A 19325-nucleotide genomic window follows, 5' to 3' on the forward strand; every position below is an offset into this window, starting at 1 on the left:
ATTGTTCTTTACTTCAACCCATCTCCCACTATTTTCTACAAACCTGTTAGCTCTTCAATTCTTCATTTGGTTCTTTCAGCTTCACAGTTTAGCCTGCACTGCCACAAAAATAAGTCTTCAGCCAGGCTTATGTTCCATCTCCAGTTAGCATTCTAATGCAATGTACCAAGCCTGTTCCCAAAATGAACCAGGCTCCCATTCTCTTCACTGGCACTGCCTGGCACAAAGGTTCTATGCAGTACGGCGTATTTGTAATGCCATTACATAATAAGGTGAGATGGGGGAGAATGGAGCCTGCAAAGGCTTTGTGGGGAGGGGAGTTAGCACACATGTTCAGCAAGTAAGATATGAAATTGTTGGCTTTTATTTCAAAAAGAAGGGAATATAAAAATATGGTGGTCCTGCTAAAACTACAGAAGGCACTAATCAGACCACAGTTGGAATACCGTTTATTTTTGGTCCACTTATCTAATGAAAGATATACTGCATTAGATTCATTTGGTTGATCTTGCGTATGGAGGAACGGTCTTATGAAAAAGGTTGAGTAAATTGGGCCTGCACTCAGTGAAGTTTAGATGAATGAGAAGATACTTTAATCATTGAGAGGGTAGATGCAGAAAAGTTACTCCCACTTGTGGGGGAGTCTAGGACCAGAAGGTCCTGGATTAAGAGATGGCCCATTTAAGACAAAGACAAGGAGGATGTTTTTCGAGGGTGGCGAATCTATGGAATTTTTAACAACAGGGGGCTCCGGACACTGGATAATTATGTACAGGATGCTGTCTGTACTGGAGGGCACGCCTTATGAAGAAAGGTTGAGAGCGCTAGGGATTTTCTCATTGCAGCAAAGAAGGATAAGAGATGATTCAATAGAGGTGTACAAGATGATGTGAGGAATAGACAGAGTGGATAGCCAGAGAATTTTTCCCAGATCAGAAGTGGCTATCACGAGTTGATAATTTTAAAGGCGAGTTGAGGAAGGTTTAGAGGAAATGTCAAAGGTTGGTTCTTTTCAGTGTTGGGTGTATGGAATGCACTGCCAACCATGGTAGTAGAGTCAGATACATTAATGACATTTAAGTGACTCTTGGATAGTCACAGGGATGATAGTAAAAGAAGGGTATGTAGGTTTGTTTGTTGTTAGAGTAGGATAAAAGGTTGGCACAACATCGAGGGCCGAAGAGCCTGTATTGTGTTGTACAGTTCTATGTTCTGAATGGCCTACATCTACTCCTACGTCTTATCATCTAACTGCTTTTGAGATGCTGACTAGTTCGAATTCTAGAGCACACAACTCCCGTTCAGGGACTGAGAAAGTGAATGAGTTTGATGTTAAAACACTTAAATCCTGGTCAATTGATAAAGCAATGGGTTAAAATTAAAGTGGAATGATAGTCCCAGTGGTGGAAGATTGAAAGTTTAAGCAAAGAAATTTCTCATCAGAATCCTAACTGATCATCCTCTTATCCTCAGATCATATTCTCACAATCTAAACTCCCCTACCTGGAGAGAAACCTTTTAGTGTATACCCCTAGTGTCATGACTCTTCAGACTATTCTATGTCTCAATGAAATCAACTTGAATTATTTTAAACTCCACTAAACATATACCCAATGTACTCAGCTTCTCAATTTAGGACAATTTTTTTCATCCCAGAACCAATAAGGAAAACAATTTTATGAGCAAATTACTGCAGATACTGGAATCTGTACTGAAAACAAATGCTGGAGATCACAGTGGGTCAGACAGCATTATTGGAGAGACAGTAAGCTAACATTTCGAGTGCTCTTACAAAAGGTTAGCTTTCTCTCTCCCTATGGATGGTTGTCTGATCCAGTGTGATCTCCAGCATGTGATTCCAATATAGCGAACCTTTGCTGGACTGCCTCTGACACAAATATATCTGAAGTCTAAAACCATGCACAAATCTCTACGTGTGGGCCTCAAAGTTTGACACTACTGTAGCAAAATCTTAATTCCTCCACTGAAACCTCATTACAACAATGTTATGCCATATGTCTTCCCAGCTGCTTGTATTATCTACATGGTAACCTTCTGTGTACCTTGTACAAGTTCATCCTTGTGAATATCAACTTTTCCCAAGTTTCAGACTTTTTAAACAAAAATATTCTGCTTTTATATGCTTACTACCAAAAGGAATATTTTTGCATATCTACATATTATATTTCATCTGCTATCTTGTCGCTCACTGATCTACCCTGTCTAATCTTTGTAACCATTGTCACCCTCACAACTTATGTTCTTACAACTTACAGACAATCTGTTAATGGTGAGGCAAGTGAAGAGCAATCTGAAGTAGTGTTGTGTCAGCACAAAAAACAAACTCATAGCTCTTTGGAACTCAAAGAAAAATTACTGTAAAGCTACAGATTGTGGACTAAGGTTCAAAAGAACAATTAGGGAGTACCAAGGTGGGAGATAAGCAAGAGGAGGGGTGGAAGTTGAAAATATAGTCCTGATCCTTTGATGGCTGAAGTACAAATGGGGGTTGGGTGGGGTGAATGGAGAATGAAGGACTGTGGGAATCAGAAACGTAGTCATAAGGAGGCCAGTAAGAACAGAAAGCTAGACAAAAGCATATTACTGTGGATGTTGAAAACCTGAAATAAAGACAGAAAACGCTGGATAGGTTAGGGGACAGGGGTGAGGAACTTAGAACTGGTGGTACTTCATCAGAAGTGGTGAAAGTGAGACAAGTAAAGAGACAAAATGTGCACTGAAAGGAGATATCAATACAGAATAACAACTGTCTGAAACCAAAATAAAAGTGAAAAATGAGTAAAATTTAAATCTCTAATGAAAATCGAAATAAAATGGAGAGATTTTAAAGTCTGAAAATGTTAAGCCTAGAAAGCTATAAACTGCCTAACTGAAATGCTGTTCCACAAGCTTATGTTGAACTTCATTGGAATACTGGTCATTCTGCTATAACGCACATTTCATTAATGCAAATTTGTTGTAACATGATTGACGAATTGGGGATACAGTTTCTAAAGTGTTAACTTTTAAAACATGTGTTGCCTGCAACTCGATTGCATCACCAACACTTTATGCACAGTTTCTAAAGCCCAATTTTTCAATAATGTGGGGTTGCACAGAACACAACCATCGTGTTATAGAAGAAATACCTGCATTACACACATTTGAGGTCAGAGAAGTTAGTATGAGAGCAAGACAGAAAATTAAAACAGTAAACAATCAGAAAGTTCAGAGAGGGAATCGAGAAATACCTAAAAAACCTTTCCTGAATTACCCTAAGTAGCATGAAAAAGTGGAGGACAAAGAAAGCAAGTGGTAGGCCAGAGTGGGTTCATAACGGCAATAAACTATCTAAAACAGACAACCTCCAGCGTCTACACATGCACATGGATTCTGCTACGCCACTGCATCCTGTGAGTAGTCTTTGCAAATACAATCAAGACAGATTCACTGATTTGACAAGAACCTTTCACACCATTCTTGAAGAAACCATTGAAAATACTAATCATTGGTGAATGAGATGGAGCTACATCTTTAAACACATACCCAGTCATAATTTATGAATACCTTTTCTATCCTTCCCAAATTAAAAGTGTAAAAATAGAATACCACTATTTGAACAGGAGACTTCATAAATTTTTAAAGTTTGATTTTTCACATCTTATGTCCAATCTTAATTTCTTCTCTGTAAAACTAAGAAATCCAATTGATACACAGTTTCTCAATTGCTTTATGAATTTTTCAATCTGATTGGCTGCTCAACTTACTTGATGATACTGCACTATGCCCAGAAACCATTATTCCCTTATTTTAACCTCAAATTGAAATTCAAATTGGAATATGGGCAAATCAAAAACACTCTTGATCTCTTGAAATCTTTGTAAACAGTATTCTTCAAGGACAGTATTGACTGCCATGCCTTCACCACTGCCTGCAAGATCTGATGCACAGTCTTGATTCAATAAATTAGATCTTTAAGTGAATAAAGAGAGGACTGTTCCAATCGACACATTTCTGATTTAAGGGCACATAAAAAAACTGTAATAATTCAGTCTCCCATCTCCCATTCAGAGGACAAAAACACAAAGCTGAAGCATGGGAGTTCTTGAAGCGGCAGATAGATAACGAATTGGTTAAATTTCTGAAGAGAAGAATTTTGACTTTTGAACAGTTCCAGCGCAACAGCCATATTTTATTTCAGGGAGGAACATGATTTTAGATATATTTAAATAAGGTAAGACAATATGAACACTATGAGAAATCACGTAGTGATTAGATATGGTTTCAATGAAGACAGTTCTTGGATGAGGCAGAATCTCCAAAGATTACACAATCAAGAGATGACCATGAGGAGTACGCACTGTGAAAGCAGAAAGTAAGCTAAACAAAATATTTCATGTCCCCTTTTAAAGAAAAGTTGAAATTACCAGTGGTACAATCTTCTTGAACAAAACTAGTTGTTTCCAGAAGACTTGAAGGACCATAGACAAATCAAGTTAATACTGGGAAGTACTGAAATAGCAAGAAAACATTGAACAAATTGATTCCCTGGCCTGCAAGAATTAACTTGGAGCACCAGAGTTACCAAGCACTTATTGCATTGTTTTCAAATGAAAAAGATAAAGTGCTCAACAAAAGTATACAAGTTATTTCAAGTATTCCCACAGTAATGTTGAGAATCTGCCACACATTTCTTAAAAGTGTATAAATGGTTCAATTCTGGTTTTAAGTTTGCTTACTGAGCTGGTAGGTTTGTTTTCAGACGTTTCATTACCATGCTACGTGACACAATCAGTGAGCCTCCAGTGATGTGCTGGTGTTCTGTCCCACTTTCTATTTGTGTCTCTTAAAGGTGGGTTATATCATTTCTGGTTCTTTTTCTCAGAGGTTGGTAAATGGGATCCAAATCAGTGTGTTTATTGATGGAGTTCCAGTTTGAAAGCTAGGCCTCTAGGAATTTCAGTGCGTGCTTCTGTTTAGCCTAACCTAGGATGGATGTGTTGTCTTTCTTCGTCTGGATGTAACGATACTAATGATCGTGGGTCATGTCATTTGGTGGCTAGTTGGCATTCACAGGCTACATGTACACCAACTGGCCATCAAAAGACATGACCCACTATGATCCTTACGTACAGACGAAGAAGGACACCACTTCAACAGAGACAACACATCAATCCTAGGACAGCTAAACAGAGACACGCACGGGAATTCCTAGAGGCCTAGCTTTCAAACTGGAACTCCATTGATAAAAACAATTGATTTGGACCTCATTTACTAACCTCTGAGAAAAAGGAACTGGAAATGATATCACCCACCTTAATAGACCAAAGGCATACAAATGGAAAACAGGACAAAACACTAGTGCTTCACCAGAGGCTCACTGAGAATGTTAACTAACATGGTGACGAAACATCTGAAAACAAACCTGCCAGTTCAGTGAGCAAACTTAGATCCTGTACCTCAACCTGAGCTACAAATCATTAAAATCACAAGCAGTTAATTACATGAAGGTGGAGGACATTAACTGGAGTTTCACAATTAGTTATTTTGTTTCAAATACTTATACTGAAATTATGGAATAGTACTGTTAGAAGGTTCACTCTTGTAATGTTTCACTTTGTAAAATGCAAGACTGGGTAAAAGTTGGCTCCATACTATCCTTCAACAACTAACTTTCCAGAATAGAATAATGTGAATCTACAAAGAGTACTACATATGTAAAGTGGTCACCAAATATCACTGGCAGGTAATATATTTAGTTTTACATTGTACTGTTTGCTAGTCTCTTTAGTTAGAATACATAAAAATTGTTTATTGCAATAAACAATTATTTCCTTTCTGAAATAGTTTTTTATTCTACGCTGTTGCATCCAAATGTAGATGCAGTACTCCCTATGAAAAGTTGAAAAACTGTCAGGCAAAACTTCAGACACATGACATGTGATCTTATTCACCTACCAATCAAGAGATGATGAGCCAATTTCAAAGACCTAGAATTCACTAGTCTTGAAAACTGAAATTAAGTGCCACTGTCTCAAGTGAAGGCAACCTAGGTTGAAGGAAAATTACTAGGTCAAACATATGTAAGATAAGCTTGCTTAACACAGGATTCAAATTCCATGAGTGCTGCTTGTCAAAAAGCTTAAAAAAAAACTTTCTAGGCACCCTTCATGAATTGGGACAACAGTATTCAACTAAACATTCTGATGAGGCAGGGCCACAGGTTATAACAAAATATACAGGAGCTGACAGACAAACCACACTGCTTATGAGCCACTCTGTTTCGACTTTATTCAATTTCTTTAAAGACAGTGATGCCTTGTGCTATTTCTAGCTACTAATAAGCAACAAATTCAACTGTGGTAAGACCACCTCAGACTAACAACTGCTTAGCACAATATACCAAACACAGCAATTTCAATGTTCTGAAACTAAAGTTAAAGATAGATGGCTGCAGTTTAACAGATAACCGTCCTGAAAACAAACACAGTAACTTTGAAATAGGCTACATCTGCTATCAATTACAGTGACTGACATCTCACACACCAAGCAATACTGCCTTTTTCAAATCTGCCACATATTGGTCTTGCACTCTATTAAATGGCTTATCCTTTTGTTAAACATTGCCAGCTAACCTTCATGATAGTGCCGAGAAACATAATGGGTGTATGGCGATTTAATAGCCCAATGGACTGACACACTATCCTTTCTCACGCTGAAATCCCGTGATGTCATGGAGAACCATACCTTCTGCCTTGCCACGGGCCTAGCAAAACAAGCTGAGAACTCCAAAATCTACTTTGGAACAGGAATACATGCAGATTAAAATAATTTAGAATGATGATTTACAAAGCCACAAAATCCAGATTGAAACTGGAACTGTCACACTATTATAATGGAGGTACTTTGAGGTCAGAAATAAAAACAGAAATAGTTTCTGAAAAAGGGTCACTGGACTCTCCATAGATGCTGCTAGACCTGCTGAGTTTCTCCAGCAATTTCGGTTCGTGTTTCTGATTTCCAGCATTCAGAGTTATTTGGTTTTTTTAAGTACTTTGTGTTTGGTTTGGGACAGTGTTGATGCACTTTTAAGCTATTTGTTATTCTCATGGACATGTTTGGCAGAGAGATAGACTAAGGGAGGTTTTTTTCATGTTGGTAAGTACAAATTACGTTGAAGCAAAGAAAAAGCAAATTATCTGAATATTACAGACATTAAGCAGCTACTTAAGCATCAGGACAATAAGAACTTCCTTTAAAAAAAGTCAGTTTTTTTGGTGCCTGTATCAAAATGACAGGGGACATGGTGCTGTCATGAGATAGACAGCTTTGAACAAGTTAATGTTAAAATAAAAATCTGACTTGTTGTTCTTTCAAAGCCTTTGCTTACCTTTCAGTTGATCTTTTCTGCCTCATGCCCATTCTTGAATCAATTTCACTGGCTTCTGGTATCTCGGTTTCAAAGCACCCTTCCTCTTCATCAGTGTTGTACAATTCCTCATCAAAACTTGTAGCTGGAGATGCACAAATGTCACCTTGCATTTTCATGTGCCTGGAATGCATTTCAGATTGCTCCTCACTTTTAATTTTGATGTGTTTACTGGAGTCCAAAACTGCACTTCGGGAAGAAGCAGAATCATCACTGCAACCGCCATCTGTTGACTCATTGCTTCGGGATCTCAATTCCCGCATGGGCCTACTGTTCAGCCCATCATCCCGAAAGCCCTTTGCAAATGGATTGAAGTCAATCTTCAGTTGTGTGATCTTTAAGTTCTGATAGGCAGTCACGGCCACAAACTCGGTCTGTGGGAAAGTGAAGGTGAGTACATTCGGGCCATTGAGAGGAATTACATCAGTGGGTTTGTCAGTAGGGATAACATGCAAGCGTGGCAGGTACCGATGCATGGAATGTAGGATTATATGACCTTCCTGGTCTAGAGTATTGTTGGTAAGTTTCAATTTGTAAAAGGAGATAGGCTGCCTCATCCAGTAGCTTCCACTGGAAGGTGAATTGGGATGAATGTACACTCTGCCAAGTACATGTGGTTCCGCTTTGCCATTTACTTCCCACCAACGCCCATTCCACTTGTAGCGATGGTTGTCAACAGGAGCAATGTCCATCACGAGAATGTACTTCCGTGAAGAATCAAGCCCCGAGATGCAGAATTTACAATTAGGAAACATGCGCCGGCCATGCTTTGTTAAGATCATCTCTGTGCCACGTTTGTAAAACTGACTCCACATCTCCTGGTTCTCCAACGTGACACAGACATTTCCAGAGCGGCATTCGAATGGGTGGTGAACATTTCCTGGTCCCAATTTGTTTCTTTTTTCTAGGACACCCCCAAGTTCTTGTTTAGCCACCAACATACTACGCTCAGTGCCGCCACTGCCAGGTGCCTGCTTGAGAATGACAAAGTATGCAGCAGGAGTGCCTGAGTTTGAGGTGGTGTTGGTCTCCTGTTTTGCATATACTAATTGCTGTTTCTCCATATTGTTTTGGAGTTCAAAGCTCATCCGAGATAGAACAAGAGAGAGAGAGAGAAAAACAGATATCCAAACCTGTTGTCAAGAGAGGCCCATCTACCACCCTGTAAGATACAAACAAAAATATTTATAGTGTCAAATAAAATTCCATCAGGAATCATTCCTAACTTCTCCGTATCCATTGGCGGCCGTTCAGAATCCCACGTTTCCAAAGAACTCAAACTCTCAGTTCAAGTTAACATGCATCAGTTGCCATACAGTGAATCTTGATACTAAGATCAAGAAAGTTTCCAAGAAAGATGTGAAAAGTTATGTCGTTGTATGTTCCCTGCATGTTCTTTGGTTGAATCCATTTTTCTGATCTGGATCATCCCCAATTAGGGTTCCTGTTGTCTATCGGATCCATACAGCAGGCTGTCAGATGCACAATATTTAAAAATTCCCCAGTGTGCTCTTTGAACCATGATAAGCAATGTGTGGCAAAACAGAAATAAACAGATACAAGCCCATTGCGCTGAAAAGTCAGATAGAAGTCAACAAGTAAATGTTGAACATCAGCTAGTCTAAAAGGCCTGTACTAGTGAATAACTTGGAAAGATGTCAGAAACTAGGAATTCCTGGCAGACTTATCATTTCTTCCTGCTCCTGCCCCACTAGATTTACTCCTTCTGAATTAGACTGTTTTTCCTTGCCCAGTTTCTTCCCACATATATTTGAGATTTTTCTGATACCCTACAACATGTTTCCAATAGTTTTCTGGTCCTAACCATCTCCTCTTCAGTGAAAATCCAATCACTCTACATTCCTATCCCTACAATGTAGTTTGAGGGCTCTGATTCTTCCTGGTATGGAGACCTGATCTGTGCAGATTCACCACTTTGCCTAGCTGAGCCTGTTCTCACAAACAATGTCTCCTCTAATTTATCTCACTCTCTCCAAATAAAAGCAGGGCCTTGGATACATTGGTGGGCCCCCTGAAATAAGCCCACCTTTTTGTGGTGTTTGTAGAACATTCTTTATCACTATCCTACTTGGGTCCCCTTCCACAACTCTCTTCACCAGTAAGTCAAAGACTGAATTGGTGCCACTTCCTGCTCTTGGCCGGAACTGGCAAAAAAAAATCAATTCTGCTTCTAATTTCCACTCTTTTATTGCCTTCACTTAGTTCATCTTAGACTCTTCCCTTCCTTGGTGCCAAGCATAAACTGTTCACTTGTATTCAGTTCAAACCCACTGACATCCACAGCTACCTTGCTACACCTCTGCACACCTGGCTTCCCGAAGGAACTCCACTCCGCTCACTATTGCATCTGCTGCAATTATACTACATTCCACATTTGTGCTTCTATCATATATTTCTTTTTCCTGAACAAAGGATCTCCCTTACTGAGAATAATAAGGCCTTCCACTATGCCTGAACTGTTTACAGCATGTTTGCCTTCACCCATTCTGTACTTGACCTCAATTTTCAGTCTCCATATCTAAAAGGATCATCTTCTGTCATTTCCACCATGATTAATATGAAGTCACCATTAAAAGCAACTTTCTCCCTCCAGTCAACAATCTGAAAGGACCATTCCTTTCATGACAACATGGTTCACTTCTCTTCATCCCAACACTTCATACCCCTGTCACAACCTTTCCATACACAATCGCAGGAGGTGTACTACATGCCCCTTTACTTCCTCGCTCTTCACTGTCCAAAGCCTCAAAGAGTCCTTCCAGGTGAGGATATTGTATTCATTGCTCACAATATGTTCTCCTCTACATTGTGGAGACCAAACATTGATTAGGTGACTGCTTCACAAAACACCCATTCAATTTTCAAGCATGACCCCAATTTCTGGTCACCTTCCATTTTCATTCACCATCTTGCTTTTGTGTTGTAATTTCTGACATAGGTCGAATGCAGTGGAGCCCAATAAAAGCTGAGGAACAGTACTATTTTCAACTTAGGCAGTTTATAGCCTTCTGGATTCTATAGACAGTGCAACAACTTCATTAACCTCTGACCTGTTTTACTGCCCCACCATTACTCCTTTTGAGACATTTATGCTCGCCAATCTTGCTCATCCTCCAATTTTCACTTCTATTCTGCTTGCGCCTCTCCATCTTTTTCTACAGTATAAACCATATCAGTTTTCCATTTTCTCTTCAGTTCCAAAGTAGTCATAATTTACTCAAAAAATTCACTCAGTTTCTTTCTACAGGTGCTGCTGCACTGGTAAGTTACTCCAGAACAAAGTGATTGCCAAGTCCATCAAAATGGTGTAATTTATATATCTCGGTAAGTCATCTCTCCAATATGGCTTACTTTAAAGAGCGTACACTATTCGCCAGTATCTGAAAAGATATTAGTCAAAATTGTGTTTATTACTTTCTAACCCTGAGCCAAATTAGATTCTCCATTCACATTTCAGGTTGCTAGTAAGTAGTGGTGCAGCACCTGAACTCAGGCTGATAACAAAACAATCTAAGACTCTCAAATGTGCACAGTGGCCTAATAGCATGTACCAAAGCCTAACCTCAATGACCATTAAAACATAGCTACACAGAGATTATGTTTGATACTCAATGAATATCACCTGATTCAATGTTTCAAAGTGATAAAACTTGCTGAAGACAAATCAATACAGGTATATGAAGAATTTCAACCACACCAGTCAAACTCTAAGTATCACAAAAGTTACGCAATTCTCTACCCACTTTCCAAACGTTTCATCTGAAATGTTAACTCAAATATACACAACATAGGTACCAGAAAGTTACAAATTGTAGCCTTGGCATGTTAACAGTACACACACCAATAAAATGCACAATAATGATCATTGCAAAACAGCTACAAATACAGTAAATTTTAAGTGGGCCAAGATCATCAATTTTGCAGTAAAATTATAAATTGTTTGAATGTCATACCTAACTCCATAATCTATGTTTTGTATAACTATCTCAATTAGACATCAGTTTTTCATTCATAATCATCCAAATATGTTCAGAAACTGTTCAAACCTCTCAGATTCCAGCAAACTTCTCCGAGGCACCCGTTATTCTATTTAAAAACGATCTAATTCCACCCCCCAATGTGCAACTCATCATAAATGTTTTCAGTAATATACAAATTAAAGATAAAATAAATTCATGCAGTATCTTGCTGGTTATTTATTGTAAACTTAAATCAAACAGTGACAGCATATATAGTTTCTTCCAAATAAATGGGCGGCACAGTGGTTAGCACTGATACCCTCACAGCACCAGATTCAATTCCAGCCTCGGGTGACTGCCCGTGTGGAGTTTGCACATTCTCCTTGTGTCTGCGTGGGTTCCTCCAGGTGCTCCAGTTTCCTCTCACAGTCCAAAGATATGCAGGTCAGGTGAATTGCCCATGCTAAATTGCCCCATAGTGTTAGGTCAATTAGTCAGAGGGAAATGGGTCTGGGTGGATTACTCTTCGGAGGGTCGGTGTGGACTGGTTGAGCCGAAGGGCCTGTTTCCACACTGTAGGGGGACCAGTGAACCATCAGAAACAAAAAGCAGAAATTGCCAGAAAAACTCAACAGGTCTGACAGCATCTATTGAGAGAAATCAGTTAATGTTTCAGGTCCAGTGACTCTCCTTCAGACTTTTTTTTAAAATTCTCCAGATGCTGCCAGACTTGCTGAGTTTCTCCAATAATTTCTGTTTTTGCTTGCTTAAATTCTTAGGTTCGAAAGAGGAGAGAGGCAGAGACATTTTGGGACCCCGTTAGCTGTTAAGGCCTTGAAAGCTGAAGGCAAAGCTGCCAGTGGTGAAAACAATAAAATTACAAATATGCAAGAGACCACATGTGCTCCAGACTTGCCGAGTTTCTCCAGCAATTTCTCTTTTTGCGTATTTTATATCACCAGCATTCGCCATTGTTTTGTTCTATTTTAAGAATTTAAACACCCATGGTTTTCTCTCCTTCTATGGATTGATTTGTTTCTTTTTGTCTGATAAACATCCAATGCAGCACCTCAGAACATTTAAACATTAAAAGATGCTGCTGCACAAATACTAAGCTGTTGTTAAAAAGGTTAGTCTCCATTTAAGCTAAGAATTTACATTCAATTTTAATATTTATCCACAATGAGTATTGCAAGGATGCTTAGTAACAGAACATAAAACATGTATGATAATAAAATAAATCAGATTCTTGTTCACTTTCCAAACTATTAAGCATTGTTTTGAACACAAGCAAGTTTGAATTTTGTGATGTTATATTAAAAGAAAACCCTGCAACCAAAGTTTACTTATCTGCTACAACTAAGTCAAAGTATTTGTGTTATCTCAAAATATTGGGGCAATGTAATAAAAGTTACAAAGTAAATTGATAAACTTTAAAAGATCAGGTCTCAAATGTTGTTCCTCCACTGGCAGGTTGTTCTTGATTTTGATGCTGTGGGTCCTTCAAATGCTTACTTTTTTAAAAAAATCCAATGTTATATAGAAGCTCACAGCTTAGCCCAATCCTGTGTCTACAATGTCATAATTACCCAATGTACAATTCAGTCTCTAAGGTATTTAGTCCTGCTTGCGTCCAATCTGTGTAAATACAATTTACATATACCTGATTATTGACGGTCTAAAACCAATGAATCCTGATTCAGAGTCTGATTACCCTATGCGGACCACAGGAAACGCATGGAGGGTACATTATCCCTCACGAGTAGGCTGTTTCAGCAGGCTCTGAAATCGGCAGGCATCATGTTGCGCTCGATTTATCCTGTCTGGCACAGGTTTCGGTCGGATCCTGAAGGGCCCAATATCGGGCTGAACCAGGCGGTTACCGAAAAGACCGACTGGGTCGATGGCGGGTACTCTGCCGGGACACATTCAATCACCAACCCCGATATCCCCGTTTCCTCCCTACCACGTGAAGGGGAGTTGTTGCCGCCTCAGACCGCTTCAATCGAGCTCCCCGATCTGATTTGGCGCCTTCTCCATTCATCTCGGCCCCCAAATCGGAGTTTTCAATACGCCCCCGGTCTTTGGACCTTTGATAGCCCGAATATACTCCACTGATCCCTTCCGAGGACAGCGGAGACGGCGGGTGGGGGTGGGGGAGGAAACCGAGCAGCCCCGGACTGAGTGGCATTGTTTGTCGCTCAGAAAGTGAAGCAACAGGGCGGTCTCAGAGACCAGAACATTCAACAACTCAAAATCCTGGGATCAGAGGCCAGAACATTCCACACCTAAAACTCTGGAGATCAGGGAACATCCCACAACCCGAAATGTGGGGATTAAAGACCAGCGCATCCCGCATTCCGAAACCCTGGGGATCAAAGACCTGAACATCTCTCACCCCCAAATCCCGTGGATCAAAGACCAGAGCATTCCACACCCCAAAACCCGGGGATCAGTTACCCGATCATCTCACATGCTCAAAACATGCCTGAGAGTGGCGTGGAATGGGGGGAGAATCAGAGGCCAGAACGCCAAAATCCTGTGAATCATGAATATACCGACAAGCAATAAGAGTAGGCCACTCAGCCCTTTGAGCTTGCCCCTCCATTCAACAATCATGATTGATCTAATTCTAACATTAATTCTACATTCCTGCACATCCCCAACAATCTTTCCCACATCTTGGTAATCAAGAATCTATTTCAGCCTTAAAAATATTTAAAGATTCTGCATTCACTTTTGAGGACGGGAATTCCAAAGACTTTAAACCCTGAAAAAAATGTTTCCTCAACTCTATCTTCAATGGGTGCCTCTTAGTTTTAAATTATGACCCCCTAGGTGTAGATTCTCCCAAAAGAGGAAACATGCTTTCAACATTCACCTGGTGAAGTCCCCTGGGGATGTTACATGTTTCAATTGAGTTACCTCTGATTCTTTTAAATTCAGCAGGTTACAGGTCTAGTCTGTCTAGCCTTACCTCATAAGGCAATCCAATAATTTCAGGTGGTAGTCTAGTTTACCTTCTCAGAACTGCTTCCAAGTCATGAACATCCTTCCATAAGTACAAGTACTGAATGCAGTAGTCCAGATGCAATCTCACACAAATGCTCATCATGTTTAACTAAAGCATAACCTTATTCTTATTTAAATTCCCCTTATAACAAAGCATAACATAAGCTTTCCTGATTACTTGTTGCTCCTGCATTCTAACCTGTTTGTGATTTATACACTACGACACCCAGATCTCTCTGCATCTCAGAGCTCTGAAACCTCTCATTTTGATAATATGCTTCTTTTTTTTATTCTTTCTGCTAAACTGACAATTTCACACATTCCCACATAATACTCCATTTGCCGGATCTTTGCCCACTCGCTTAAACTAAAACAAAGACATCACAGTCCTACCAGACCATAGGGTTGCTCTGTAACTACACGGACAATCAATGATGGTTTAACCGGAGCGTCATCAAGCCTCAGATGTGGGGAGAGGTTGAGAAGGAGATACCATGGTAACCTGAACAACTGAAGGAATTAAACCATGTATCACCTACCAGTATTCAGTTAACTAACCCCCTTGATCTATATATATCCCTTTGTAGGCTCCTTATATCCTCCTTACAACTCACTTTCTTACATAACTATGCCATCAACAAACCTTCATCCAAATCAAATAAGGTGCAAGTAGTTGATGCCCTAACACCAAACTCTGCAGCACATCACTTGAGAGAAAAAAATTCATTGTCTGCTTACTGTTAGCAAGCCAATCTTCTATCCTTGCCAAATATGTTACCTTTTACACCAAAGCTTTCATTTTCCATCATAACCTCTGATGTGGCAACATATCCAATGCCTTCTGGAAATTCAAATACAGTACATCCACTGGTCCCCTTCATCTATACCACAAGGTACTTCATTAAAAAACTTCAATAAATTAGTTAAGTATAATTTCCCTTTGACAAGATCATGGTGGCCCTGCTTGATTGCCCAGGACTTTAAGGGCCCATTATAATGTCGTTAATAATAGCTTCTGACATTTGGGTTATGACAGTTGGTAAGCTAACTGGCCTGTAGCTTCCTTTCTGCCTCCCTTGCTTTTTCACGAAAGGAGTTACATTAGCTATTTTCCAATCTAAAGGAACCTTCCCCGAATCTATTCAGTTTTGAAAAATTAAAACCAATGTATCAACTATTTCAAAAGCAGAAAATCCAACATTACAACTCCCACTGGATCAGAGACCAGAACATATACCAATCCAAAACCTTGGGCATTAGAGGTTAGAACATCCTATCTCAAAACCAATGGTTTACAAACCAGAACATCTTACATCCCAAAACCTGGGGATTACAGCCAGGACATTCTATACCTCAAACTCTAGGGATCAAATATCAAAACATCGAATACCCCAAACCCATGTGGACCAGAGGCCAGTTCTGGGGACCAACAGTCCGTGAGACACCTCTTCCGCAACGATGGGCATTAGAGTCTAGGTCCTGCCCCCAATCTTGGGTCAGTGGCTGGACCTCCTCGTGGCTATTGGGGGATACTCACTTCTTTTCATGAAAGGAGTACAACATTGACTCATGTTAATTCGGGAATGTTGTCCTCAACCCCCTTCCCTGTAGCGCCTTTCAATCAGTAAGTGAGCAAATACCAGGACTCCAACTGAAAGACAGGAATGCGGGCAAGCGGAGTTTTGTCAATCGCAAGAGAAATCTGCCCCCAACGTAAACAAACAAACCAAATCCGCCGCCAACAGCAACCTGATTGAGACTATAAACTTCGGGAATTTGGGGTGAGGGGGGTAAATGTTTCTCCCAACCAGGCTAACCCTTGTGTTACTGAGAGTCCGAGGCCGGGTCTGGTGGTTCCTTTCCACACGTGTCGAGACTGAAAGATGTTGCTGTTCCCATTACTCCCAGGGAACCGACTCAGCTCAGATTGCGGGCTTCACACTTTTAAACCCAGCTCCCCTCACCCCGTCCCCAAAGCAGTTCATCCCGCGGTGCATAGGCTCTCCCCGTGGGCCTCTCGATTTACAGGTATAAACCGCGCTGCTTAAACAAAAAACAAAAACAAATCGGCAGGAAATGTAAACTCCCGCCATGCCCTAACAAGCAGAAGCGTATAGGAGGTATCAACGACAACAAAAATTGGGTTTTATTGTCCGACGCTTCTCTCCAGACGAAATAACCAGTGGAAAAACAAGCAGTACGGTCCCCTCCTCCCGGGCGATGTTGACACAGGAAGACTGAACACGTTCTTAAACCTTCCGGGAGGGGGTGAAAAGCAGGGCGTTGCTACGGTTTTTAAAAAAAAAATCAGACCTTCTTACCCATCTCGTGTGAAACAGATGCCGGTGCTCAGCTCTGCGTCCTGCGTGCCTAGCTCCGGCAACGTGGCCCCCGGCAAAGATCCTGGAGTACCGGGCGGGACAACGACGGGGAAGGAGATTCTCTCCCGCCGCCGACGGCAGCACTTCGCCGCCTCCGCCGGGCTTCGATGTTTACACCCGAAAACCTGACCGCTTGCAAGCCCGTGCTTTCAGAGTGGGTGCTGAGGCTGCGATAAGACAGCCCTTCGATGCCGCCTAATTACCCTGCCCGCTCAATTGCCCAGCAAAACAAAACTCTGCTCACGGGGGAGGAGGAGGAGGAGGAGGGGGGGCAGGATTTCCCGCATGCTGGGCCTGCCTTATTCCAGACGCGCAGCTGCCACTGAGGTGCTAATTTCTGCAGCTCCTCCCTGACGTCCAGCTTCCTCCTTTTTCAGCGCCCCCACCAGCCACACGCTTGCCTTAACTCGTCTCCCTGGCTCCGTCCTGCTCCCCTCACCCCAAAACGTCCCCCCCACCTCCACGCCTATGTCTCCGCCCCTGGGCCTTCGTCCTGCCGCCCACCACCAGCTTCTGGCCCGCCGTCACGTGCTCGGGGCCTCCCTTGTTTTTCCTCTCGCGGCGGCCGGCCCACCCGCCCGTCGACCGTTGCACCTCGGGAAGGTGGAGGAGTCCGGTGGAGGAGTCCGGTGGAAGGAGCTGAGCGCGTGAAGAAACAAGAAACCCGGGCACGCCCCCACCGTCAGCTCGCGCTCGCGCCCCCAACCGCCCCTCCTTCTCACACGACACCGCACCGAGAGCCGAAACCCAAGTGTGTGGATTTGGTTTGAGGAGCGGGGGGGAGGGGGAAATCGCAACCACCTCCCTCAATCTGTCTTGTATTTTCTCATCTGTCTCCCCTACCCCTCCAACTCATTTCTCCCCGCTTTTCAATCGGTTTGTCCCTTTGGCACGACCCGAGTGACTCTGTTTCTTCCGCTCCAACACTTGGCCCTGCGTGTGACCTAACGGCTCGAAACATGCGTGCGCACGGACGCTCCCGGCAGCACTGCGCGTGCGCGGGGGGGCCGGGGCAGGTGGGGCGACTGCCGGCCTGCGCCTGCGCCGCTCTTTCCCCTTCCCCACGACGCCCCGAAGCACCCACGCCGGCACGCATGTGCGGTCCGGGAAGGGGATGCCAGACCGTCACGGCCCATGAGGCGCGTGCGCGGAAGGGGTTCTGTCGACCTCGGAGCTTCGAGGATGGAGGAGGTGTCCAGCGACGGTGGTCTTGTGCGCATGTGTACTTCCCCGCGGGAGGTCGGGAAGGGGGAGGAAGGTGTGGATGTGTAACAATCCTGAAGGGCGTGAGTCCTTCCTGCAACAGATTAGCGCTGCAAGGTTACGGGGCACAACAGTCATGGAGGATGCAAGCTGTTTGACCTTCCCTCCATGAAGAGCTGCCCATCAGATAAACCAGGGGAGGGTCGAGGGTTTTGCTCCAGAGCGGGAAGCACGCAGTGCCGCCGCAATCACTTGCGCTGGGACATTGGTTGTAGCGTTCTCACAATCTTATCGCAGTGCTTCACGCTGCTCGTTCCCCACGCAGCAAAGGCAGACTCCACCCAGTAGTTACACTCAAGTCATCTTCATGCATTTAGTTGGATATGTTCGTCTACCAAACTATTTACTTATGCTCTGAAATAATAAAGTTGACCATTCCTTTGAGATCGCTATTCTGCGCGGCACTTTGGGACGTGTCGGGGGCTGTCAAAGGCGTCATGTAACTGTACTGTGAATGTTTCCTTCTGAGATGCCCGTGTGTAATTAAAAACGAAGTGATTTTGTTCACCTGAAGTTGTTTATCCTTTCGTGAAGATATTTCCACGGCACAAACTTACGTTTGCGTTCTGACGAGCCATGTCTTTTTAGCACTTGACGGTTATAGTGAAAATGAACGAAAGAGGCCCATCGGGTCTATATTCCATTCAATAATTTGCACAAAAGTAATCGTTTTTAGTTATGGCGATGAAATACTCAATCTTCACTCATCGTGATATAACTGATTGTAAGGAATCCGTTGGTAATTATAGATCTCAAAATGTACACAAACATCATTGAGTAAGTTATACTTTTGAAACTTATATTCTAAATGAAGACTATATTAGGAAAGCAAATGTTTGACACGTTTAGTTTTATTGAAAAGAGGTTGGCATGTACGAGTAAGAAAGTTTAGATGCAACTTATAGGCTTTGCTATGACCATACCTGTGGTACCATGTACCATTTTGGTTTTCGTATCTCAGGACCAATACAGTGCCTTACACTACTACCGTGCTGTGATAATAGGGTTGTCATGTGAGGCATAGTAGTAGTTCTTTTGCAATCCCATATGGTTGAGAGGATGAGTTGCTTCCACTCTGAGGTGGATTCTACAGTGGCTGAATAAAATCCAATCCTGGAGCTGCTGACTCTGCCATGAATGGGGCAGGTGCTGTTTGAGGAATAGTTGGATGGGAAGCATCTAGCATTCTGCTGGCTCTCTGCTGTTTGCAATTGCCCTCCCTCGCTTCACTCAGTGACACTCAAAAGTGGTTGGTGTCTT

The 19325-nt window shown here is 42.1% G+C and overlaps 1 protein-coding gene across 2 annotated transcripts in view; it reads right to left on the bottom strand.

The window, feature by feature from the left end:
• The window catches only part of mgaa (MAX dimerization protein MGA a), a 105196-nt gene extending 88369 nt beyond the window's left edge, over nt 1–16827 (bottom strand). For both annotated transcript variants that reach the window (XM_060828800.1, XM_060828798.1), the window contains exons 1-2: nt 16743–16827; nt 7391–8591 (exon numbers count right to left, since the gene is read on the bottom strand). In XM_060828800.1, coding sequence (XP_060684783.1) covers nt 7391–8517 — 1127 coding nt within the window. In that variant the 5' untranslated portion in view covers nt 8518–8591; nt 16743–16827. The remainder of the gene's footprint in view (nt 1–7390; nt 8592–16742) is intronic.
• Nucleotides 16828–19325: the final 2498 nt, after the last annotated feature.

This window comes from Hemiscyllium ocellatum, chromosome 8 (assembly GCF_020745735.1).
Source record: "Hemiscyllium ocellatum isolate sHemOce1 chromosome 8, sHemOce1.pat.X.cur, whole genome shotgun sequence".
Taxonomy (NCBI): domain Eukaryota; kingdom Metazoa; phylum Chordata; class Chondrichthyes; order Orectolobiformes; family Hemiscylliidae; genus Hemiscyllium; species Hemiscyllium ocellatum.